At 40.0% G+C, this 22,093-nt stretch overlaps 8 protein-coding genes across 8 annotated transcripts; 3 read left to right on the top strand and 5 right to left on the bottom strand.

The window, feature by feature from the left end:
• On the bottom strand, positions 84–1,060 carry LOC104730536 (proline-rich receptor-like protein kinase PERK2). Its single transcript, XM_010449716.2, has one exon. The coding sequence runs from the start codon at positions 985–987 to the stop codon at positions 217–219; it is 771 nt and encodes a 256-aa protein (XP_010448018.1). The 5' UTR covers positions 988–1,060; the 3' UTR covers positions 84–216.
• LOC104730535 (protein ULTRAPETALA 1-like) lies at positions 3,006–4,871 on the top strand. Its single transcript, XM_010449715.2, has 3 exons — positions 3,006–3,532; positions 4,196–4,520; positions 4,605–4,871. The coding sequence occupies exons 1-3, from the start codon at positions 3,322–3,324 to the stop codon at positions 4,777–4,779; spliced, it is 711 nt and encodes a 236-aa protein (XP_010448017.1). The 5' UTR covers positions 3,006–3,321; the 3' UTR covers positions 4,780–4,871.
• LOC104730533 (U3 small nucleolar RNA-associated protein 6 homolog) lies at positions 6,187–9,061 on the bottom strand. The gene is made up of 6 exons (XM_010449714.2): positions 8,614–9,061; positions 7,841–8,515; positions 7,057–7,506; positions 6,801–6,973; positions 6,538–6,721; positions 6,187–6,445 (listed from the first exon to the last, which is right to left on the bottom strand). Exons 1-6 carry the CDS (start codon positions 9,004–9,006, stop codon positions 6,353–6,355), a joined length of 1,968 nt encoding a protein of 655 aa, XP_010448016.1. The 5' UTR covers positions 9,007–9,061; the 3' UTR covers positions 6,187–6,352.
• On the top strand, positions 9,202–10,627 carry LOC104730532. Its single transcript, XM_010449713.2, has 2 exons — positions 9,202–9,587; positions 9,897–10,627. The coding sequence occupies exons 1-2, from the start codon at positions 9,224–9,226 to the stop codon at positions 10,583–10,585; spliced, it is 1,053 nt and encodes a 350-aa protein (XP_010448015.1). The 5' UTR covers positions 9,202–9,223; the 3' UTR covers positions 10,586–10,627.
• Positions 11,693–14,680, top strand: LOC104730530 (external alternative NAD(P)H-ubiquinone oxidoreductase B1, mitochondrial). Its single transcript, XM_010449711.2, has 9 exons — positions 11,693–11,963; positions 12,264–12,522; positions 12,621–12,827; positions 12,906–13,156; positions 13,239–13,563; positions 13,683–13,946; positions 14,031–14,152; positions 14,240–14,359; positions 14,452–14,680. Exons 1-9 carry the CDS (start codon positions 11,884–11,886, stop codon positions 14,537–14,539), a joined length of 1,716 nt encoding a protein of 571 aa, XP_010448013.1. The 5' UTR covers positions 11,693–11,883; the 3' UTR covers positions 14,540–14,680.
• LOC104730531 lies at positions 14,776–16,436 on the bottom strand. The gene has a single exon (XM_010449712.2). It carries the CDS (start codon positions 16,151–16,153, stop codon positions 14,918–14,920), a length of 1,236 nt encoding a protein of 411 aa, XP_010448014.1. The 5' UTR covers positions 16,154–16,436; the 3' UTR covers positions 14,776–14,917.
• LOC104730529 lies at positions 16,643–17,334 on the bottom strand. Its single transcript, XM_010449710.2, has one exon. The coding sequence runs from the start codon at positions 17,201–17,203 to the stop codon at positions 16,940–16,942; it is 264 nt and encodes an 87-aa protein (XP_010448012.1). The 5' UTR covers positions 17,204–17,334; the 3' UTR covers positions 16,643–16,939.
• Positions 19,571–21,895, bottom strand: LOC104730528 (expansin-B3-like). The gene is made up of 4 exons (XM_010449708.1): positions 21,598–21,895; positions 21,161–21,461; positions 20,447–20,576; positions 19,571–20,150 (listed from the first exon to the last, which is right to left on the bottom strand). The coding sequence occupies exons 1-4, from the start codon at positions 21,758–21,760 to the stop codon at positions 19,947–19,949; spliced, it is 798 nt and encodes a 265-aa protein (XP_010448010.1). The 5' UTR covers positions 21,761–21,895; the 3' UTR covers positions 19,571–19,946.

The following is a 22,093-nucleotide window of genomic DNA, read 5'->3' as shown; positions in this document are numbered from 1 at the left end:
CATGGAATTTGTGAAGCGTTGTGCGTAGGCTTCTCCTTTTACTTTTACTAGTCAATGAACAATAAACAAACAAAAAAGGAAAAGATCCGCAAAAGATTTGGTTATATGATACATTCCGCAATTTACAAATCAAAACAGGGGAAAGAAAGAAAAAAAACTAAGATCAATCAATCACATCAGAGTTAAATGATGAAATTAGTGAGAAGAAGAGATTCATCAGAGAAAGATGAAGCATTCCATTGATACTTCAGGGTCTTTCACAGCTTCTCCATCTTCTTCCTTCTTTACCTCAACTTCTTCTTCCTTCTTTACCTCTGTTGTTGCTCCGTCTTTCTCATGAGCTCCAACTCGTTTCTTCATGGGGCTTCTCCTTGCAGCACTCGGGGCACGAGTGGCTGGAGACTGTGAGCGACGCCTCGGGTGGTTATCGGATAACCCGCTCCGTGGGAGTGGACCTGAATCTGCATTTCGCCGGTTGTGAGTAGGGTTTGGTTGACGAGACTGTCTCTCTCGGACTAACCTAGGACGGAGCTGTTTCCCACCTTGGGGAGAATGTCTATCTCCTGGAGATCTGAGGACTCTGTCAGGCCTGTTGCGGCGAGAGGTAGAAGAAGAAGGAGGAGGAAGAGGACGGTGGGGTTTGCTGAGAGCGTCGTCTTCGAGGATAGAAGCAGCTGTAGCAGTAGTAGCGGTTGAGTAGCTGTGAGAGACAGAGACGCTGCAAATGTCTGACTTGCTTTGAGAGATCTCCGGAGCTGGAGGTGGTGAGAGAGGATGAGGAAGTTCAGGTTCTGAATCTGAGATAACTTCAGCAGGTGCGGAGGGAACGATGTCCGGAACTGTGACAGGTACGGGGACGGAGACAGATACTGTCTGAACCACGACTTCTTTCACGGATTCTTCTTCAATGGGTGGAGGAATCTGAACGGCGGCGGCGGTGACTGGTGGTGGAGCTGTGACTTTTCCGGTACTAAAGCAGCATCCCATTTTTCTTACTACACTTTTTTTTAGTAATTAATGAATGTGTCTCTCTCCTCTTCTTTCACTAACTCTTACTTCACTCTCTCGAGATGTAAATACTGGTTAATTATTCTTAATGGGCCTATTTTCATTATGGCGGCCCAGACTCACTCTGGGATCCATTATGCTTTTTTCAAGTGTTATTTCGTTTTTTAATTATATTTTAAGCCGCAATATTATAAGATTTTAGTATCTGAAATTCTGAATCAGCTCAGACCCATTAAGCTCGAATCTTATATTTGTCTCGTTCATATTGTAAAGACAAAAGAACGCTAGTGCTTTGTTTTGTTTTGTTTTGGTGTAAAGAGGCTTAAAAAATATTCAAAAAAAGTATGCAGGATGGACAAATATCTCGCTTGATAGTGACCCATCATAGTTGGGACAAATTAACCACACAACCAGGACATACCGATTGCCACGGACAATGACATGTTATGAAGTACGTAAACTTGGGTCATACTTATAAGAATTAGATAAGAACTGAACTGGCCATCATTTCTTACCTCATTTTTGAAACAAGAACGGACCAATCCGTTGTTGGTTTTTGTGTTTACCAAAACTTGAAATGGAAAGGACCTAACAAATAACATTGTTGCTGCAAACTAAATAAAATATTCAGCTATGTATAACATTATTTTAAATATGCCAAAAAAAAGAAATATGAGAAGTTCAACTATAAGGTTAAACACACATAAGTCGGATTTTAAAATTCATTACTCGAATTCTCAACAAATCAAACAAAGAGATTGAGTAGCAATATTAGTAAGGAAAACCAAGAAAGTAGAAATCAGAAAAGGCCAAGGCTCATAAATTTTGTAAAACCCAAGCCCATTTATTTGTCAGGAAATAAATGCTTTGAGACTCCTCCATAAGTTCATTCCCATCCGCCACATATTTTTGGGAAACAACTAGGAATTCAAGGAAGGAAGAAGTACTACTCCTACTCCTACTCCTACTTATTAGAGTCTTAAATGTTAGACAACAAATGTTTTGATGAACAACTTATTTATGTTCATGTCCCTCAAAAAAGATTATTTCATTGTCTTCCTTTTTGTTTGGCGACATTTTTTATCTAACCATTATATTGTATGTACATTATGTTTTTTTTGTGTGCAACCCCATCCATTATGTACTTGAGATAATAACAACATACTATACCATATACATACAATTCATATAGTCTACATATTAACACTAGTCTCCATCTATATTTAAAAAATGAGTTCCTCGAACACAGACATATACATTACAAATATAGATATGACATTGGGGTTAGAGCGCATTACAGAATACCTAAACAGACATAGATGTCAATGACGTCGTCGTCATGTACTTGGTTTACTAGTTGTTTTATAGACAACAAGCTTGATTAACTCTTTTTTTTTTTCAATTAAAGAACCAAACTTTATACAAATCCTCAACTTTTATATATATAAAATAGCCAATAGGGGGAGAAATGATGACTCGGTAACCCATGAATCCTGATGGAAGGGTAGTAGAGCCCAAGAATTTGCAGAACCTCAAAGAGAGAAAGGAAAGAAAAAAAAAAAAAAAAGGACTTTCAAATTACAAAATCAAGAAGAAGGTGAGAAGAAGTAAGTACAAACGAAAAAAAAGGAGTTATGACATTATAAAATCAAAAGAGGACCTGAAACACTTGACACAACCCTATTCCTCAACTTCTTTCTTCTCTCTTGTGTCTTATCAAAGCCTCTCTCTCTCTCTATCTCTCTCTCACCCACCACCACCGCCTCTGTTCTGAATCTGCTCTTATCAGCCATCTACATTCTCTCTCATCACCTACACTGTTATGTAGGTGATATATATATTGATACTACTACTATACATAGCCCTGTATAAACAAAATACTATAAAATAAAATAGTATATAGTATAATCCAAAGGTCCCATGCCCCACGAGTTTTGTTTTGTTGGCCAGCTAGTTCCACATCCTTTTGTATTCTTCTCTCTATAACCCCAAAATCCACAAGGCAAAGAGAAAGCCAAAGGGGGAGGCTTTGGCTTAAACACAAAGGCGCACTCTTTTCTTATTTATTTCTCTCTCTTCTCTTCTCCCGAAAAGCCCTTAATAAGCTTTTTTTTTTGCTTTGATATATTATCAGATCTCTCTCTCTCTTAAGCGGCTTTTGAGATGCGTGCTCCTTTAGGGCTTTCCTTTTATACCCCAAAACGAGGCCTTTCATTCTTCTCTCATCTACTAATTCTAACCCCCTTCCTCTTCCTTCTCTCTCTCCTTTTTCTCATACGCTTATAGGGAGATAGAATCTCAGAGAGAGAAGTGATGGCGAACGAGGAAGAGGTACAATGTGGGTCGATGTTGTTCAAGCAAGAGGAGCTACAGGAGATGAGTGGGGTCAATGTTGGTGGCGATTACGTTGAGGTCATGTGTGGTTGTACCAGTCACCGATACGGCGATGCTGTTGCTAGACTTAGGGTTTTCCCAAGCGGAGACCTTGAAATCACCTGTGAATGCACACCTGGCTGCGATGAAGGTCTCTCTCTCTTTTTCTTTCTTCCGTCTCTTTCTCGTGTGTCTTTCTGATGGTTTTGGGGAAATGGGTTTTGATTTCTGTGCATGTTACATGTGAATGTGTGTAAAGATTAAAACTTTGATGCCTCTCGTTTTTCTCTTGACTTGTCTTCTAACATTTAAGAAAGCTTTGGCCTTTCTCTCTTCATTGTGTTCTTTAGGTGGTGCTGGTTGGTCTCTGCCTAGCTAATATTACAATGGGCTTGTAAAGTTAAGGTCTTTAGCATGATTACATCTTTATCAACAAGACTGCTCTTTTCTTTCTTAGCAGTTAAACTAGCTACCATGTCTTTGGATAACGTTTGATAACATTCACGGTCGATGATGTGTAGTAGATCGGTCCTTGATTTGCTTTACTGTTATGTTTAGGCCGTCTGTGTTACTGTAATGCTCTTGCGTCTCTTTGTTATTGGCAGAATGGTAGCTTTATTGACATACGATATGCTTCTCTTAGTTGTGCATACGTGTATACCTCTGATTTCAAAGCTTGATGCAACCTCATTGCCACTAGTTCCTGTTGCTACCAAACCCATCTCTAGCTTTTCACCTATGGATGCACATTTGGAGTTATCTTTCGAAAAAAGTGATCTGACTGACTTGAACAGTTTTGATTCCATGATTGTAGACAAGTTGACACCAGCTGCGTTTGAGAAGCATTCTGGAAGAGAAACGGCTAGAAAGTGGAAGAACAATGTGTGGGTTATCATGGGAGGTGAAAAGGTTCCATTGTCAAAGACAGTACTGCTCAAATACTACAATGAAGCATCAAAGAAGTGCAGCAGATCAAACAAATCACAGGGTGGAAAAGTTTGCCACAGAGATGAGTTTGTTGGATGCAACGATTGCGGGAAAGAGAGGAGATTCAGGTTGAGGAGCAGAGACGAATGCCGCGTGCACCACAATGCAATGGCCGATCCAAACTGGAAATGCTCAGATTTTCCATACGACAAGTAGGTTTCGTTAATTCCTCGTATGTGTTCTAAGTTGTGTGCAAATGATGGTATTATAATAATGAATGGGTGTGGTGGTTGCAGGATAACATGCGAGGGGGAGGAAGAGAGAGGGAGCAGGAAGGTGTACAGAGGCTGCACACGTTCACCTACTTGCAAAGGCTGCACATCCTGCGTCTGTTTTGGCTGCGAGTTATGCCGTTTCTCAGATTGTACCTGCCAGACTTGTGTCGACTTCACCAGCAATGTGAAAGCTTGAAGAAGGCAGTCAACTAAGAAAAAAAAAGTGTCTCAGACTTCGTTCGTTGCATTTAATAACTGAATCCTAAAATTCCAAACTTATTTATCTTATCTTCATGGTTGTGAATGGAGCAAATTGAAAAAAAGTAGGAAAAAAAAAGTTGATTTCCAAGAAGAACATGCAGACGAGCATGCCTGAGTTTAGTGCATGTCTTGATTTTTGGCTAGTGGCAGAGAAAAAAACATAAAAGTGTTATTAATATTTTGTTGTTACCCTTTATTTTATTAGCTGTTGACAGCTTTGTGAGACGAAGTTGTCAATGGCACAGCTACTACGGTCTGTGATTTAGGAGATGGGACATGGAAAGAGACATTTTCTTAATACCCAAAAGGCCCTGAGCTCTTATTTCGAACACAGTTACCAAATGGAATCCCAAACAAAAGGTGATGTAAAGTACTTTGTATTATTATCATTAACCTTGCTAACAAACAAGTTGGGTTTAACATATAGACCACCAAGTCGTCGTCACCAGGCAAAGAGGATAGGAGAAACTAGTTTAATCGTAAATTCATCAGAAACAGAGCTCCATTTATTAGATATGTACTTCATTCTCATTGCGTAGCATTAGCATTTACAGGCTGCTGCAAAGTGAAGAAGAGGAATAAATAAGAACGAAGTATGATGCAGCAAATGAGCGGTATAGTAATAGAACCAATGAGTGTATAAGTATAACCTCCTTTTTGTCTCCGGTGAAGAGTTTGTAACCGCTGTAGAAAAGCAGACCCCAACCGGATAGCTAAATAAGTACAAACTGCAAAAGCATGAATCAATCTTACTTACGTTTTGGGTACTCTCTACAAGCACAAATCAATCATATCACTACTAGATAAGTACAAATACATACATGTTCTTCTTTCCAGTTTCGTGGGTTCATGGGCTGTTCCCAAAAGCTAACCTTAGCAGCTCCATGATCACCTGACCATTAATATATATATCTAACATTTCATGCAGTGAGAGAAGAAACGAAAAAAAAGCAGCCACATTCCCAAAGTTTCAACCTTTCTTTTTGTTTTGTGTGTGAATGATCAAATAAGCAATTCCAAAGCAATCATAGATAGAGTACCAGCGGCACTGGCGAGACCATGGCGTTGAGTAATAGAGGCCGATTGAGATTGAATCTGAGCTAACCTCGTGGCACGGCGAACGAAGAACGACATCGAGCTCGAATCTGATGCAGGTTTGATTCTCCCCAAATGAAAGGGACGATCAAGTGAACAACGAAAGAAGACCCGAGTAATAGTGATTTTTTTAGTTGGACTCTAAACGGTGTCGGATTTCGACCTTAGAAAGATAAGGCTAAAGGGGTCGTGTTAGAACCAACAAAATAGTATTCATATGAAAGGTGAAACCAAAAAAAACTCAGGCTGGCAACATGTTTTTCAGCAGTTTTTGTATCAAAAATGTGTCTAGTGTTGAACTAGAATCATAAAGCAGTACATAGTCTTCTGCTCTTTTACAACCAAAATCTTCTTAAGGATCACATAATTTAAAATCGCATAATTGAAACCAACATCCACAGAATACGCTCTACCTACAAATCAGATCCAACTACGAAATCCGCAGAGTCCTTGAGAGTCTTTCTCGCTCGCCAATACACTCCGTTAGCCGTCTCTGACGTTCCCATCTGCAATCAACACCAGATACATGGTCAGTAGAGTACTTAACATTAAGTTAAAGTATGGATTTTTTAGTCATGGTGTTAAGAATCCACTTTACATTTGTCTCCAATGAGTAGTAATTCTTCCACAGCTCCACGTCTTGACTGTAACTTGCAACAGCAGAATCATATAGCTTCCGGGCATTACTGAGACTATCTTTATTACCTAGTGATAAAAGGTTGGTCTCTATTTCAATGCAATTTTTGTATAGAACAAGACTCGGACCGGGAAGAGCCAAGAACCTGCGAATTTACGGCAACAGTGGTGAGAATAAATTGGCATGTGTGACTCATTGGGAATGGAGTAGGAGTAGTGACTCACCTCTTGTATATCTTCCTCGCACTGTGGCTCCCTTTTGTTTCAAGAACAAATTTCACCACCGTGGAAGCAAGAGAAAAAACCTGGTCACTCCCATGGTTTTTGGCCACTGCTAGGATGGACATCTCTACAAGCTTGTCAAAATAAGTTCCCTGATGAGCAAAGAACTTAAAAGCCTGCAATATAAAAGCATTTTATTAGGATAGTCTTATATATCAACAAACTAGGGTATTGTCTAGAAAATATATTAGTCACATACCATTAGCCACAGGCTCTCAGATTCTGAGATCGGTACGTTCTTCCAAGCATTTGAAAGGAGCTCAAAGACTGTCTGCAATTCTGCTTTACTAGGAGTTGAGTTCCCTGAAAGTGATCTTATTTCAATGGAAACTCTTGAAAGCCACAACTTAGCTGATGCACTAAATTTTCCAGAGCAAAGTTTTTCTGCTAGCTTCTGGGCTTCATGAGTCTTTCCCAGTTTCAAGTACAGAGAAACATATTCATCAGCAAGCACCTCAGTCAAACACCCCGTTTCATCAGCCTTTTGGTACACGTTTATGATATGTGAAATGTAGTCCCCAACCGGATTAGCCAAAAGGGAATTTTCATCATCGTCACCATTTGACTGTACAATAGCCTCCATCAAAAACTTGATATAAATTTCAAACATAGAACTTGAAGTAACAGTTTGCAAGCCCTCTTCAAAAACCTGCATTCAGGAGACAAGGTTTAAGCCCTATCAGATATTCTATTTTTACTAGTCAGCCAATACAGAATGTGCTAGAGTAAGATAGGACAGTCCTAAAGACAAATCCCCCATAACCAATGTCCCTCCCATCCTCTCCGACATTATCAAACGAGGGAATTTGAGTTCAAGTTCAAACAAAAAGGAGTGCGAGGAAAACAAAGTCTAAACTTCGATTTATATATTCTATTTCAACATTCAAGACAACTAAGGTTGCCAATTTCAACAGACTTCGGCATTTACTGAAATTAATAGTCCCTAGTTATTAAGTATATACATAAGTGGACATGAGCTTTACCTGAATAGCCTTTTGCATTTGAGGATTGGCAAACTCTAAGCTTCTCTCTTTGCTAATGCAACCACTCATTTCATGTCTAGCAAGCCAATTCCAGTATTCAGGGTCCTTTGAAAAATCACGCTTCAGGTCACTTAGAATCGTATTCCGGATTTCATCTGAATGGGCCAAGTCTGTTGCCTCTAGAATCTCCAAAAAACGCTTCCTCAAGTCAAAACTAGAAGGAAGAGCCTCAACAGCTCCACTATAGATAGCCTGAAGAACATTAGACCCTTTTTCCCGAAAGAAGTCAACTTTCTCAGTCCCATCCTCAACATCTTCAACATTAGAGTCGTCGTCACTTTCTTCCTTTTCATTCCCTTCCTTCTCATCTAGCGACATAAACAACTCTTTGTTTTCATCTTTCCACTTCTCATCCTCTACACTTTTCGTGTCACGCACCAAACTTCCTTTATCCTCACCAAGGGCAACTCTACGAGCTTTCAGCTTATTCAAGTAAGTAAGTTCCATTCGCAGATACTCAACCCACAAATCTTCAGAGTTAGAACACGCTCTCAAACCATTCTGCATAAGAGCACGAGCTGCAGCAACATTCAAGTTTCTATCAAATTCCCAAGCTGCAGCATATATCCACACTCCAGCAACTTTTGGATGAAACCTAATAGCTTGAGCCAAGGCCTAAAGATAAAAACACAAATCAAATCATCAGCACATACCTAACAAAACTGTTATCTTCCAAAAAAAAATCTCATCAAATTCGAAAGCTTTATTATTACCTTCTTAATTCTACCATGTCTCTTCTGTTTACAGAACTCGAGATACCTAAACCACAAATTGATATCTCCTTTATACCTCATAGTAGCTAATCTATAAATCTCCACAATCCTAGCCACACCGGCGAAATCAGAAACCGATTTCTTCTTTCTCTTCGTAGAGTCACGCTTCACCGCTTTCCTCCGTAGCAGACGAAGCTCGTCGAGTTTCACCTCATAGTCAATATAGGCTATGAAATCCTCTTTGAGTGGGCTCGGACGCTTTAATCGGTACTCGAACTTACGTCTCTGCTTCACGATCTCAGCAATCTCTGAACGAGTGAAGATTCCTCTACGCTCTAAATCATCAAGCTCGTCAACCATCCGCTCGAGGCGGTACTGAACTACGTCGGCCATGGCTGCTGCTAGACGATTCTCGGCGGGGACTGGTAACGGTAGGGCAAACGCTTAATGCTTCTTCTCCTTCTTCTTCTTCACTTATTATATATGGGCCGTAAGAGTAAGAATATATTTGGGCCTAAGCCCAATATTTAATGGCCCATTTTTGACTGATGTTATGAGCTATAGAGTATTTGTTGTTCTTGGGGAAAAGCTTGAGAAGCTCAGGACGACGATGACGCTCTCAGCTCTCTCTTCATCTCTTTCTTCTTCTTCTTCCATCTTCTGCCGCAATTCTCGTATTCCTTTTTCTCCTTCGTCGCGTCTTTCTTATCTTAATGGTGGTAATAAGCTCACACTTGCTCAACCGCCGCAGTTTTCAAATGCCGGCGTTAGTCTCCGTGGTTTAGGGGTTCCGGGGAAGTTTCCGAGTGTTAGACTTAGGGTTTCGACGAGGTGCGAGAAAGAAAATGCACCAAACGGTGGGATTGAAGATGAGGCAGAGCGATTTGCGAGGCGAGAGAGCACGATGCCTGATAGATTCAGATATTTGACCAAAGAAGCTCCGGACAGCCCTGTTATATGGCCTTGGTTTGTTGGTACTTTTCATTACCTTTACCTTAGTTTGAGTGGTCTTGTTCTAATAACTCGAATTAAACCGGAAAGATCAAATTTTGAATTTAAAAATTCCATTTTTGATGTTGTTCTGTTCTCAATTGCTGGAGCATTTCTGATTCAGAGTTTGATTAGTTTTAATTTCGTATGGATTATTTGAACATAGTTTATTAGTTCGAGGTTTCTTGTGTATATTACCTTGTTGCATAGTTGGATTAGGGGAATAAATTCTAGTAACATGAATGAATGATCTTTTGGATATGATTAAGTAACATGTTGATCATCTGTTGCAGCGCTAGGGTTTCTTATGTATGCGTGGAGAGCAGTCTTGTTTGAGTTATCCAACTGGAGAAAGGCAGCTTTTGCTATCCTTGGGTTTGTGGGAGACCTTTCCAAGTTTGCATTGGCTCTTGTCTTCCACTTTATAGGCGATCCCATCACTTCTCTTATCAGCCTTATTGAGACTGCAATGTACAGTATCCGTGCGTTCTACTCTGGGATTGTGGCTTACACGCCTGTGAGAGAGTTAACCACAGTGATCCTTCTTGCATCCTCAGTGCTTGCTATAGGAGAAGCAGTTGCGCCAAACTCTATCAGCAAGCAGCCGTATGTGGTAACTATCGCGGGTCTTGTTGGGTACGCAGCTGTGCAGAGTTACATCTCAGAGCCATTCTTCTGGACTGTTTTGTTGGGTTTGTATGGTTATTCCCGGTTGATAAAGAAGAGAGACGATGTGACCTCGGCTCTTCCTTCTGCAGCTGTTTTAGCAGGAGTAGGGGAGCCATGGGTGAGAGTGGTGGCCATCACAGGGTATCTGGCTCTAGCCATGTATCACAATTCAACTAAAACCTCCTCAGAGGAAGAGACACAGAACTTAAGGAAGGCACCACCAATACCTTTGTTGGCTGCAGCATTAGCCATTGGCGTCCGGCTTGCTGCAAAATGGGCTGGATACAGACACTTGACTTGGATGATTGTTTGATTCTCTGCTGTAACAAAGAAATTTTAGAGACCATCAAAACTAGTTTGTGTTTGTACTTGTACCTCTCTCCGGCTCTCCCAATGTTTGAAGAGAAATTTCGAGAAATTTCTGATAATACAAGAAAAAGGATTATTTTGCTGATCAAATAATGATTGTTAATAATACGGCCCATTAGTATAAATAAAGCCCATTTAGTGGAATGGTCGTGGGCTATATCTAGCTAGAAACAGTCCAAATAGATTACAGCTATAATTAGGGCTTTCGCGATGATCCCTATATAATAGAGTCAGCTTCTTCTTCAAACCTCATTCGTCCGCTTTTTCTTTGTTCTTTGTTTTTCATTTTGCTGGTTATTATTGTTGGAGGCTCTGTTTGTGATTTTTATGTATTGGTTTTTGTTGGAGAGAAAGGATTTTGCGTTTTTGTTTATATATAATTGCCTCACATCACCTTTAGCTTATTTTCTATATAAAAATCCACGAAAATAAAAGCTAGTCATCGAGGCATATATTGAGTTGCGGTGCTAAAACGTGGAGGCATACTTGTTCATCATAGTTTAGCCTCTAAAATTATCCGCTAAATTCACTTTTTTTTTTTCATATATTCGTTTTTAGTCTTTTTGGTTTTCTGGTTTCCCGATCTGGACTTGGTTTGGAAAACCAGAAACCAAAAAAACCAAAACAAATATATGAATCATTTGTTTGAAGAGATTGTTATCAGAATCATTTGGAACACCCGTGATTTTAAACTATTTGACTGTTCATAAGCTGGTTGAACAAGTATATATTCATATCCAATATGAAATGGGGTCGAATGGCTTAAGTTATAACTAAAAACGAGGACAGCTTGAATTAGTCGGGTTTTAAATATCTGCGTCTCTCGAGAGACTTCGACTTAAACTGACCCTATCTACCGAATCTCGTTTTGCTGAAAAAAATATTGAATCTGTGCCTGTGGTATGGGTTTGTTAATAAAAATTACAGAATACAGAATTACAGATAATGCCTCCTTGGGTTTGGTGGTTAAAATTAAAATCGATAATGATTTTAAGTTTGATTAGAATTTGTCACAAGTTCTACATGGATTGCAAACTTATAAAATAAAATTAACTAAGACGTGAATCAGTCGGTAGTTAAAATTATAAACTTTTTTATCCAGTACATCAGGATTCTAAAAAAGTCTCTGTCAAAGTTCAATAACTTGGTCATAGCTATATCTCCATTGTTTCTCCTGGATCTCTTCAACTTGGTCCCCCTAGAATCAACCCTCTTTTGTCCAAGCTTTAACCAGAAAAAAAAATGACATTACTTTCCTCTCTCGGAAGAGTTTCTCGATCTGCCCCACTTGCCTCTAAGCTTCTTCTCCTCAGCACTCTCAGGTTTCACTGTCTCTACTACCTAAGATTCTAACTTTTTCATCGCTTTCCGAAAAGTCGGGACCTTTCTTTGCTTTATTTGTTTCGTTTTCTCAATCCGTTGTATCTTAGAATCTTTACCGCCTTTTATCTTAGTCTTTTTCTTAAAAAACCGTTAGTATAGAACTACTTCTGATTAGCTTGCTCTGTAAATCTTTAGCTACTTCTTTACTTGGTGTGAACAAAACCTGTGCCTTTGGGAAATATCACTTTTTGGAGTTGCTCATTGAGGGTGTGTTGTGTGTATTCTTTACACATTTGCAGCGGTGGAAGTATAGTGGCATACTCTGATTCTAATACAGAAGTTAACAAAAAGGAAGAGCAAAAGAAGAAGAAAGTAGTTGTGCTTGGGACTGGATGGGCTGGTATATCTTTCCTTAAAGATCTCGATATAACTTCCTACGATGTTCAGGTTGTGTCTCCGCAGAACTACTTTGCCTTTACACCATTGTTGCCTAGCGTAACCTGTGGAACTGTTGAAGCTAGAAGCATTGTGGAGTCTGTTCGTAATATAACTAAGAAGGTATGTTACTTTGGATCTCTCTTTCAAACTGTATGCAGAGAGAGAGAGGCATCATCATCATCTGCTAAGTTTATGTAGCTTTTGTTGTTTGTTTGCAGAAAAATGGGGAAATTGAATTGTGGGAAGCAGATTGTTTTAAGATCGATCCTGTTAACCAAAAGGTTCACTGTCGACCAGTTTTCAAGGATGATCCTGAAGCAAGCCAAGACTTTTCACTCGGGTATGACTACTTGATCGTAGCAGTGGGAGCACAAGTCAACACATTTGGCACTCCTGGTGTACGTGAGAACTGCCATTTTCTCAAGGTAACTTCATTGGTTTCTATTTTTATAATTCTTCCAGTTTCATACTTCAATTCATATAAATAAATAAAAACACTGCAGGAAGTAGAGGATGCACAGAGGATTCGTAGAGGAGTGATAGATTGCTTTGAAAAAGCACTCCTTCCTGGTCTCACTGAGGAACAAAGACGAAGAAAGCTTCATTTTGTTATTGTGGGAGGAGGTCCTACTGGTGTGGAGTTTGCAGCTGAGCTACATGACTTTATTCGAGAGGATGTAACCAAAATATACCCCTCAGTCAAAGAGCTCGTGAAAATAACACTCATTCAATCTGGAGATCATATTTTGAATTCGTAAGTAGAAAACAACACTGTGGATCCTTTTCGCCATTTCTTCAGCCAGGCTTAAGTTTGATGACTAAATGGTTGTTTGCAGATTTGATGAACGTATCAGTTCATTTGCTGAGCAAAAATTCCTGCGAGATGGTATTGATGTTCAGACAGGAATGCGTGTGCTTTCTGTGTCTGATAAAGATATCACTGTGAAAATCAAATCAAGTGGAGAAGTCGTAAGTCTTCCTCATGGATTGATATTGTGGTCCACTGGAGTTGGAACCCGTCCGGTTATCAGCGACTTCATGGAGCAAGTTGATCAAGGAGGCAGACGTGCGTTGGCAACTAATGAGTGGTTACAAGTGAAAGGATGTGAAAATGTTTATGCAGTTGGCGATTGTGCTTCTATAGCTCAACGCAAAATCAAGGTCTGTACTCTGTGAACTCATTTGACTGTTGATGTTGTCCCTTTTATTTCATATGTTGATGTCGTACCGTTAGACTGTTGATGCTTGCTGAATCTTGATAGATGTTGTGATTACTTTAGGAGGATATTGCAAACATATTCAAAGCTGCAGATGTGGACAACTCTGGAACATTGACCATGGAAGAGTTGCGAGACGTGGTTGATGATATCCTTGTGAGGTACCCGCAGGTGGAGCTATACCTGAAAAGCAAGCATATGAGGAATGTTAACGATCTGCTGGCAGATTCTGAAGGAAATGAAAGGAAAGAAGTAGACATCGAGGCATTCAAATTGGCTCTCTCGGAGGTTGATTCACAGATGAAGACCCTGCCTGCAACTGCTCAGGTACTTGGTGCCTTGACCAATGCGTATAACCATGGGTTTTGTCTAGGAAATCTGGGTCAATGATGTGCTTTTTGTTTTGTATAGGTCGCTGCTCAGCAAGGTGCTTATCTTGCAAAATGCTTCAACAGGATGGAGCAGTGTAAAGAGCAACCTGAAGGTCCTAAGCGCTTCAGAACTGGCGGGCATCATCAGTTTCGCCCCTTCCAGTATGTCTAATCTAATGAACTCAGGACCATGCATCCTCATAAACTTTTCAAGATATAGAGATGAAACACCTATTTGCTTGATTACAGGTACAAGCACTTTGGACAATTTGCTCCCTTGGGAGGGGACCAAGCAGCTGCTGAACTACCTGGAGACTGGGTGTCAGCTGGAAAAAGCACCCAGTGGCTCTGGTATTCTGTTTATGCAAGGTAAATAGTGAGAAACTCTTATTATTCGTTATAGCAGATGTATAGAACTAAGCGTTGAAACATATGAAACAAAAATGATGTGATGAATGCAGCAAGCAAGTTAGCTGGCGAACAAGGGCTCTGGTGGTGTCAGACTGGACAAGGAGGTACATATTCGGGAGGGATTCAAGCCGCATCTGAGACATTACTGCAAATTTGTTATGTGTTTGTGAGATTGTCTTTAAGGGGAAACCAAAGATTCAGTCTATCTCTTTGTTGTTTGTTTTTTTGTGTAAATCTCACAAAGCTGTGGCGCCATCCTTGTGATTATATAACCTTCTTGTTTGTTTTTGGCAAAGCAAAACCTTTTGAAAGAATCTTTCTTCATTTTACAAAAGATAACAAAACTCACAATCTTTGTGTATTTTAGAGAAGACAGTAAGCATTCCAACAAAGATTATTTGCTCTACAATTCAGATGCAAGAAAGCAGAAGAAAAGGAAATCAAAACCAACCAAATTCACAATCAAATCACCACAACAAGAGTTGAGGTTCAATTTTGATAAACCGGAACGTTCATTCATTCTTCAAACCTCAGAAGCTGGGAAAAAGTGAAATTACGATCCTTGCTTTGTAACTCAGCAACTCTTTTAGCAGCACCTGAATCACGAGGGCTCCCTCCAAGACGACGAAGCGTTCTAATCTTAGGTAGCTTCTCACAAATAGGAGTCTCATCATCATCATTCACACCACTGCTATACAAATCAACTTCACTCGGAATCTCCCATCTCTTCTTCACTCTCCCTTCACTCTTGTTGCTATTTTCATCAGAAGCTCTTCTCTTCTCCAACCTGTTATGATTCTCTTTCTCTTCATTCTCAGGCAACGAACGTTTCCTCACATCTTTCTCTCCTCCACCCTTACTCACTAGACTATACCTACTAGCAACAACCCTCCCTGGCTTCAACGGTTTCCTCAAAGAAACATTCTTTTCATCGTCTTTGAATAGCTTCTTAGGCTGGATTGACAAAAGAACACCTTCTTCTTTCTTCACCACTCTCTTTGATCCCACCGTCGTCGCTGCTTGCTTCTGACCCGCCGTCGTCATCGTCTTGGCTTTACGAGATCTTGGACTCAGACTCAAACTCGTTCTTCCTTTATTATTATTACCTCTGTTCGTTATTTTGCTTTCCTCTATACCAGGAAGCTTAAAGAAACAAGACTTGCGTCGATTCTGAGCCGATTGAATCGGAGTCACGGTTTCGGATCTCTTCCCGGAATTGAATATCTCCGCCGGTCCAAGACTAACGCCTCTTCTTGATTTGGTTCCTTGGAGAGACGAATCATCGAATTTGACTGTTGGTTTCTGAGATTCCATAAACTTCGCCGGGACGATTCTTCCTCTTATAGCAACGCTTCTCGCCGTTTGCTCAGCTTTCTCTAACCGGAGCGACTCCAATCTCGTCGATAACCGTCCGATCTCTTTCTCTACCTCTTCGATCTCTGTATCGATGTCTCGTTTACACCGATCCGCTCCGGATTTGAACTTGACGGTTTTGGATTTCGCCGACGGAGCAGCTGCTTCTTGATCGGTGGTGATCGAGACTGAGGATTGGAGGGAAGAGGAAACCGAAATTGAGAAATGATTCTCTTTGCTACCATCGGAATTGAATGATTCGTTGAGGTGAGAAGACCAAGAAGAAGTAGCTTCGATTGCGGAAGTAATCTGGGAATCTCCGTCGTCGAAAGCGGCGTTGTTCCAGATCTGAAGCTTTGGAGGAGCGTCAATCGTTTCTCTAGCCTCGATTGAAGTCATTTTCTTGAAGTGAATCGAATCAGGGTTTTGGATGAGAAAGACTTTGAGGATGAAGATGAAGATGGAGAAGAGGAGGAGAAGCTGAGAGTATTTCTTGAGGATTTTATTTGACCGTTGGGAAATGAATGAGAGACGTTACTCATTATTTTCTCCATTAGTGAGGAGCGTCGTGTGATTTGAACCGTTTGATGAACCTGACACGCTCCGATTTCGGTTACATAGATGGGCTATTGGGCCAATATCGCCCAGTGGTTTCCTTATATATATTTGGGCCTGTGAATAAATTATTCGTTTGGTATAATAATAGACCAAAACTCTCAATAATGACAACCACCTTAAAAAAATAAATAACATTATGGAGTGACTGACTTGTCTGTCTCATTGGATAACGATGGTTTTGGAATCTTTTGGGATTATTAATTTATTTAAAAATTGAGATAATCGCATTTCACTGTGGATAATGTTAAGTGGTAATCGCAATCAAGATTCTAGAAAAAAAGAGTTTTGCATAATCGAATCGAAACGCTTGCTTTGATTTTTTCAAACATTTCTAATATTCACATAGATGTAACCAAAACTATATACATACAGTTGCATCCAGAAAGAAAAAAAAAACATGACTCAAGCTAAGCGAGTACATGAGCAGGTAGCGAGAGTCAACCATCAGAGATGAAACCAAACTTATATATACAGTTTGCATCAAGAATCTGACTCAAGCGGGGTTCGTTCATCATAAGCGTATCCATCACCATCATCTGAAGATGGGAGATCGAAAATGTAAGAATTTTAGCCTTGTGCCCAGCAGTTGAGGTACATGACTTGGCGGAGAGACTCATCGGGAGTAGTTGAAGAAGAGTTACGACGTCTTTCTTCAGATGGGATACTGTCTCCGGCGAGATCAGCGGCGGCGAGAGGACGGAGATCGGAGGAAAGTCTGCGTTGGAGACGGTGAGCGGTGGTGATTCCGCTTTTCAACTTGACGCCGTGATCGGCGTTTCCTTGAACTGCTACGAATGATGCTGCCATCCAAATCTTGTTCAAATAACTCATGTCTTTTTTTTTTTGGTATATAATTAATATCTTCGTGAATTGGAGAAACCTTTTGAGAAGCTTTGAAAGACTTTGAGAAGCTCTTGTTGTTTTTTTCTGTAAATGGATGATTTTTGTAGGAAGGTAAAGCAGAGGTGAGGTTGGTACTTATAGCCAGAGGGGTATGAGAATGAGGGTAAATATGTAACTTTGAAAATATCTAAAAAAAAAATAGCGATACCGTGGAATGGATCAGTGGGTGGGATCCAGGTTTTTGTAAAGCGATGTAGAGAGCGATAGATAGATTACTCGTGAAAATCTCGAGAGAAATTGAAAGTGGCTGAGTAAGGAAGGTACCAAGTGGCGACCTTAGAGGGTCCTATCCTCAAGATGAGTCATCCATCACCCTCCTTTGTTTGCTTCAATTATCGATTCCCCCCGTGTAGGCCCCACTCTTTTTTCCTATAATTTGAGTTTTTAATGTAAATTGTCTCTTGTTTGTTTTGTTTTATACTCAAAATGTAATGTAGCGATGGGTAGGCCAAAACAATACTTTGGCTACATTATGTGGGGGGGATGCCCTCCTAGAAGAGGACTCGGGCGGAGAGTACCACGAGGGGGTTCGTTGACGTGTAAACCGCTTATTGGGTCGTCACGTGCGTCTTCACGTGCTATAACATCAATTGCTTCTTGTCTTCCTTTAACAATTCTATTGCTAAGTGGTTTTGATACAATACAACCAATCAGAGTTCTTTCGTTTGTGGAAGTGGAACAAAAAAGTACTCTCATTAAGACATTAACTAGGATATAATGAATGCTGAGAGAGATTGCAACTTTATAATGAGAGATTAGTACTGTTATCCTTTTCCGGTGTTAAAACAAACGACGCCGTTTTAGAGCAAAGGCTAAAAAAACATGCATCCCCATTTAAAAAGCTTGGCCAGTTTTGATGACCAAGATTTTCCGGCCCATCAACCCCGTGAAGGCTTCTCTTTACCGCAAGGCTTACAAATTGGATCTCCTTCCTCATGGAGCTGACGCAATGTTCGAGTCCGATGCTTCCAGATCCATAACGAGATTCAGGAAGAGTGTTTCTACGCTGAACAGTGCTCTGTTCTTGATTTACTCCACTTCTTATTATGATTAACTAGATCTTCCAAGCCTTCTTTACCAAGCAAAGTTTTAAACGTAACGATGAACGAACGTCTGTTTTCTTCATCTAACACAACTAGTGTTAAGATCCTCCTCGTTTATACACTATCTCTATCTTTTCCAATATTGTAAGCCTCCTCCATTAATCTGTTTTGAATTAAGAACCTGCGTAATATGTTATGTGTATGTAGTTCAGATTTAATCTTCTTCGGTGATTCTGATTGTATTTTTTTTATAAGTGATATCAATCTTGTGATAATAGAGATTAGCCATGTCTGATTCTTCTTGTTATAACCATATCATCACATTTATTGTCTTCTCAAACTATCTATCTTCTTGCATTTGGATATAAGCAGTTCTATAATCTGATGAGACTATAATCATGAGTCATGACCATGACTTTAAGCATATATGGACTATATCTCAATGTCTGATCTTGATGTTTGGCTCTAGTTGGTCAAGTTAGAACGCCATGTCACATTGGGGAGAGAATGAAATGCGTGATCAGATCATAGATGAAGCAGAAGAACTCAAGAAAGCTTGGAATAAGAAAAGGGAATAGAACATCACTTGAGACCAACAAGGCTCATGACCGTGAAAAGGGAGAAGGTTATGCAGTAAACTGTCACATTGCTCTGACTTCACTTTTTTTTTGTTTTATTCAGGGATACTGCCGGATGTAACACTTGAGTGGATTTGGTGTATCTTGCAGCTTTTCTTGGCTAACCAAGATAAGTTCTACAAATAAGTTGACAAGCACTGCTGGAAAGCAATCATCCCATGTGTGGTTTCCAACATTGAGCAAAACAGAGAGAAGAACAAGTAGTAACCTTCAGTGATGGTTAATTTAGTTAAGGTCCTAAACCTGGGATGACTAATCAAGAATGTGGTAGAGTTTCTTGAAGCTCAAGACGAATGATCCACCACGTATAATGCCACTTCCTCCATCCTAAGACTCCAATAAAAACGGAAAGATATACTAAAAGTGAAAACCGATATCAGGACAATGGTTTAGAGAGGAGCCAAAATCAGTTAAGAACAAACCCAAAGACGCAGTTCTGAAACAGCAGTGGAACGTAGCTTCGGGCCTATTGTATAGTAATTGGGTTTTAAGAGAGAAACGTAAGACGAGATACTCTGGAGATTCTGGTACAATTTCAAATTTCAATGCTCTCTCTAAAGTAGTGTGCTGAATATTCATATGATACATTATTGTGTAATGTCCCACAATAGAAAGAGATAGTGATAAATATTCATGTGATATACTATGTCATGTCCCATAATAGAAAGAGATAGTGACAAGAATTACATAAAAACAAAAACAGACATGACTCCACCATATACTACTCCTAGCTCAATCTCCCCTTTGGAGATGGCTACACTGATTCCTAACACTCTCACCGACACATCACACGCAAACAACACACAAATCCACAATACAAGGAAGAGGAGAGAACGCAAGAGCCGTTGGATTAGGATGAACTTTCTTTCTTGTCATCCCACGGCTAGCAGTCACTCTCTGTTTCTCTCTTCGAAAAAGAAAAAAAAAAAGCAATCACACAAGTAGTAGTAGGAATCTTATAGTCTTTGACAATGTAGAAGATTAGTTGGTTCAGAGGACGGGGGAGAAGTTGAGGCGGGAAGTGTAAGTTGCTTTGGGAGCCCAGTTTCTAGGGACAACGTCGGTGGCTGAGAGTGTTTTACCGGCAGACAAAGTGGTGAGCTTGATGGAGAATGGTCCCTTGAGTGGTCCTCCAACGATGCACCAGTTGGCCCCCCATACGTGCTTCATCTCTAACCAATCCCTAGCTCCTGACTGCACCAAATATTCAGAACACGAGAAAACCCATAAGTCTTTAGTCTTTACACTTTGAGTCTGTTTTATTGTTACTTTTTAGAAGACTTTTAAGTGGTGTGGTGTGTCTTTTCTAGCTAGTTGGTCAATAAAGACTCATCATTATGCTCACTCCACTAAGATCTTTTCATCCTTTTTTCTTATTTAGTACTATAAATAAAGTAAGACTTTTGAAGTGGAAGTGACTTTGTGGTAAGAAAAAAGGAAAGTTAAAGAAGTGAGTGCAGTTTGGTTATTAAGAAAAGAAGAAGAGTTACTTGGCGAATGTGCATGGAGCCAATGTCACCTTCTCCGTCTTCAAACTCAACTAGCAGAGATAGCCAAAAATCAGTTGATCCTTCATTCACATGGAACGCTATGTTCTTCCCTCTATATTTGCATGCCGTCCTTTATTTTATTATGCAAAAGAAGAAAAGTAAAATATATTATCAGTGAGAAAAAAGAGATTGATACAGATCAAAATGGTCAATGGTCAAAAATGGTGTTGGGACCATAAAAAACGAGATCGCCGTTAAAGTTGCCTCTTTTGTTTAATACATTCACACCCAATTGTGAAAAAAAATCTAATTGTTTAACCCTGTTTAGCCCCATTACCTAAATAATTCCTACTCCTTCTGTCTCACAAAGATTGAAGTTTTAGAAAAAATTATTTGTCTCTCAAAGATTGATGTTTTGAATATTTTTAATAATTTTTGTTTTAATGATTACTGATGTTGTAAAGTGTATGGAGTGTAAAAATGGAAATGTGGAAAAGTGAAAATAATAAATTATAAATTAATCATATATTCCCTCTGTCTTAATATGTGTGTAAAATACTAAACTTCAGTCTTTGATAGACGGAGGGAGTATTTCTTTAAACTGCTCGTGCACTGTCACGAGTTAGTTATTGAATGAGCATAAGCATTAAATAATATTGAGAACTATATCTTTATCAACAAAAATAAATTGAGGATAAATATATATATACGTACCGGCGGTAAATGACGGGGATGAGGCCACGGTTACGGAGAGGGCCAGACTCTCCGGAAATAGCCAAGCGGCCGAAGACGGCACCACTGAGGTCGAAGTGAGTGCTGGTTTTAGAGCAGCCGGGACATTCGTCAGTGATAATGACGGTAACAGCTCTCCTGGAACAAATGCTCTTGTCCAAGCACCGAACCTTGTAACAAGCGCCACAGCCTTCACCGTTTTTGAAGAGGATAGGATTCACCGCTCCAACCCTCGCATGTAACGGCTTCACATCCACCAACGTACCGTACCCACACGCTCCTCCTACATACGCAATTCCGGTAGTATATAAACTAATAATTATTTAATTTGTTTATAATGTCTATCACTACTAGTCTAGAGTGTGAGTGTGTGACGCTAATTAAGTAATTAATTAATTAATAATGCGTTATATAATTACCGTCACTGCCGTCGCCGTTGGGGCTTCCGTACCAGGTAGCGACTGCGGGAAGCCAACGAGAGCTAGACACGTGGCGATGGGTCGTAGCCAAACCGGACGAGCTAACGAGAAGCTGCAGGAAAACAATGCAGAGTGTAGCTAACATGACCAGAGAGAGCTGCATTTTCTGCCGAAGTTGTTTTCCGGAGCAGAATCGGAGCCGGAAAAGGTGAAGAAGTTAGTTTACCGACAGTGAGTGAGAGAGAGAGTGAGTGAGTTATGTAAGAATTGATATGTCAGTGTTGTTGTTGTTATTATATAGACCAAATAAAGGTAGAAGAAGCAAACTGCTTTCTGTGGTTTCTCTTTTTGTTTTGTAAAGTTTTATTTAATACCGGTTTAGTCCCTTAGCCATAGGTGTTATTTACGGTAAGATGCCATTAGGAGTCGGACCCCACCGACAGTTAAGGCGTCGATTTCGCACGATCCAGCGTGTCATTGTCAGGAGGGGACCTAA

Source organism: Camelina sativa, chromosome 12 (assembly GCF_000633955.1).
Source record: "Camelina sativa cultivar DH55 chromosome 12, Cs, whole genome shotgun sequence".
NCBI lineage: Eukaryota > Viridiplantae > Streptophyta > Magnoliopsida > Brassicales > Brassicaceae > Camelina > Camelina sativa.
The sequence above is the reverse complement of the archived record's forward strand: the minus strand, read 5'-3'. Positions and strand labels throughout refer to the sequence as shown.

Bases quoted from the DNA above. Each gene is read 5' to 3' on its own strand.
- LOC104730533 (XM_010449714.2), bottom strand. From the start codon at position 9,006: ATGGCCGACGTAGTTCAGTACCGCCTCGAGCGGATGGTTGACGAGCTT. The intron at 7,507-7,840 runs GTAAAGCTCATG...TCCTGAATGCAG, and splicing joins AAATGCAAAAGGCTATTCAG to GTTTTTGAAGAGGGCTTGCA. The intron at 6,974-7,056 runs GTATGTGACTAA...TTTATATTGCAG, and splicing joins CTGAGAGCCTGTGGCTAATG to GCTTTTAAGTTCTTTGCTCA.
- LOC104730530 (XM_010449711.2), top strand. From the start codon at position 11,884: ATGACATTACTTTCCTCTCTCGGAAGAGTTTCTCGATCTGCCCCACTT. The intron at 12,523-12,620 runs GTATGTTACTTT...GTTTGTTTGCAG, and splicing joins TTCGTAATATAACTAAGAAG to AAAAATGGGGAAATTGAATT. The intron at 13,564-13,682 runs GTCTGTACTCTG...TGATTACTTTAG, and splicing joins TAGCTCAACGCAAAATCAAG to GAGGATATTGCAAACATATT.
- LOC104730535 (XM_010449715.2), top strand. From the start codon at position 3,322: ATGGCGAACGAGGAAGAGGTACAATGTGGGTCGATGTTGTTCAAGCAA. The intron at 3,533-4,195 runs GTCTCTCTCTCT...CCATGATTGTAG, and splicing joins CACACCTGGCTGCGATGAAG to ACAAGTTGACACCAGCTGCG. The intron at 4,521-4,604 runs GTAGGTTTCGTT...TGGTGGTTGCAG, and splicing joins TCAGATTTTCCATACGACAA to GATAACATGCGAGGGGGAGG.
- LOC104730529 (XM_010449710.2), bottom strand. From the start codon at position 17,203: ATGAGTTATTTGAACAAGATTTGGATGGCAGCATCATTCGTAGCAGTT.
- LOC104730528 (XM_010449708.1), bottom strand. From the start codon at position 21,760: ATGCAGCTCTCTCTGGTCATGTTAGCTACACTCTGCATTGTTTTCCTG. The intron at 21,462-21,597 runs GTAATTATATAA...TTGCGTATGTAG, and splicing joins CAACGGCGACGGCAGTGACG to GAGGAGCGTGTGGGTACGGT. The intron at 20,151-20,446 runs GTAACTCTTCTT...TATTTGGTGCAG, and splicing joins GCTCCATGCACATTCGCCAA to TCAGGAGCTAGGGATTGGTT.
- LOC104730532 (XM_010449713.2), top strand. From the start codon at position 9,224: ATGACGCTCTCAGCTCTCTCTTCATCTCTTTCTTCTTCTTCTTCCATC. The intron at 9,588-9,896 runs GTACTTTTCATT...CATCTGTTGCAG, and splicing joins TATATGGCCTTGGTTTGTTG to CGCTAGGGTTTCTTATGTAT.
- LOC104730531 (XM_010449712.2), bottom strand. From the start codon at position 16,153: ATGACTTCAATCGAGGCTAGAGAAACGATTGACGCTCCTCCAAAGCTT.
- LOC104730536 (XM_010449716.2), bottom strand. From the start codon at position 987: ATGGGATGCTGCTTTAGTACCGGAAAAGTCACAGCTCCACCACCAGTC.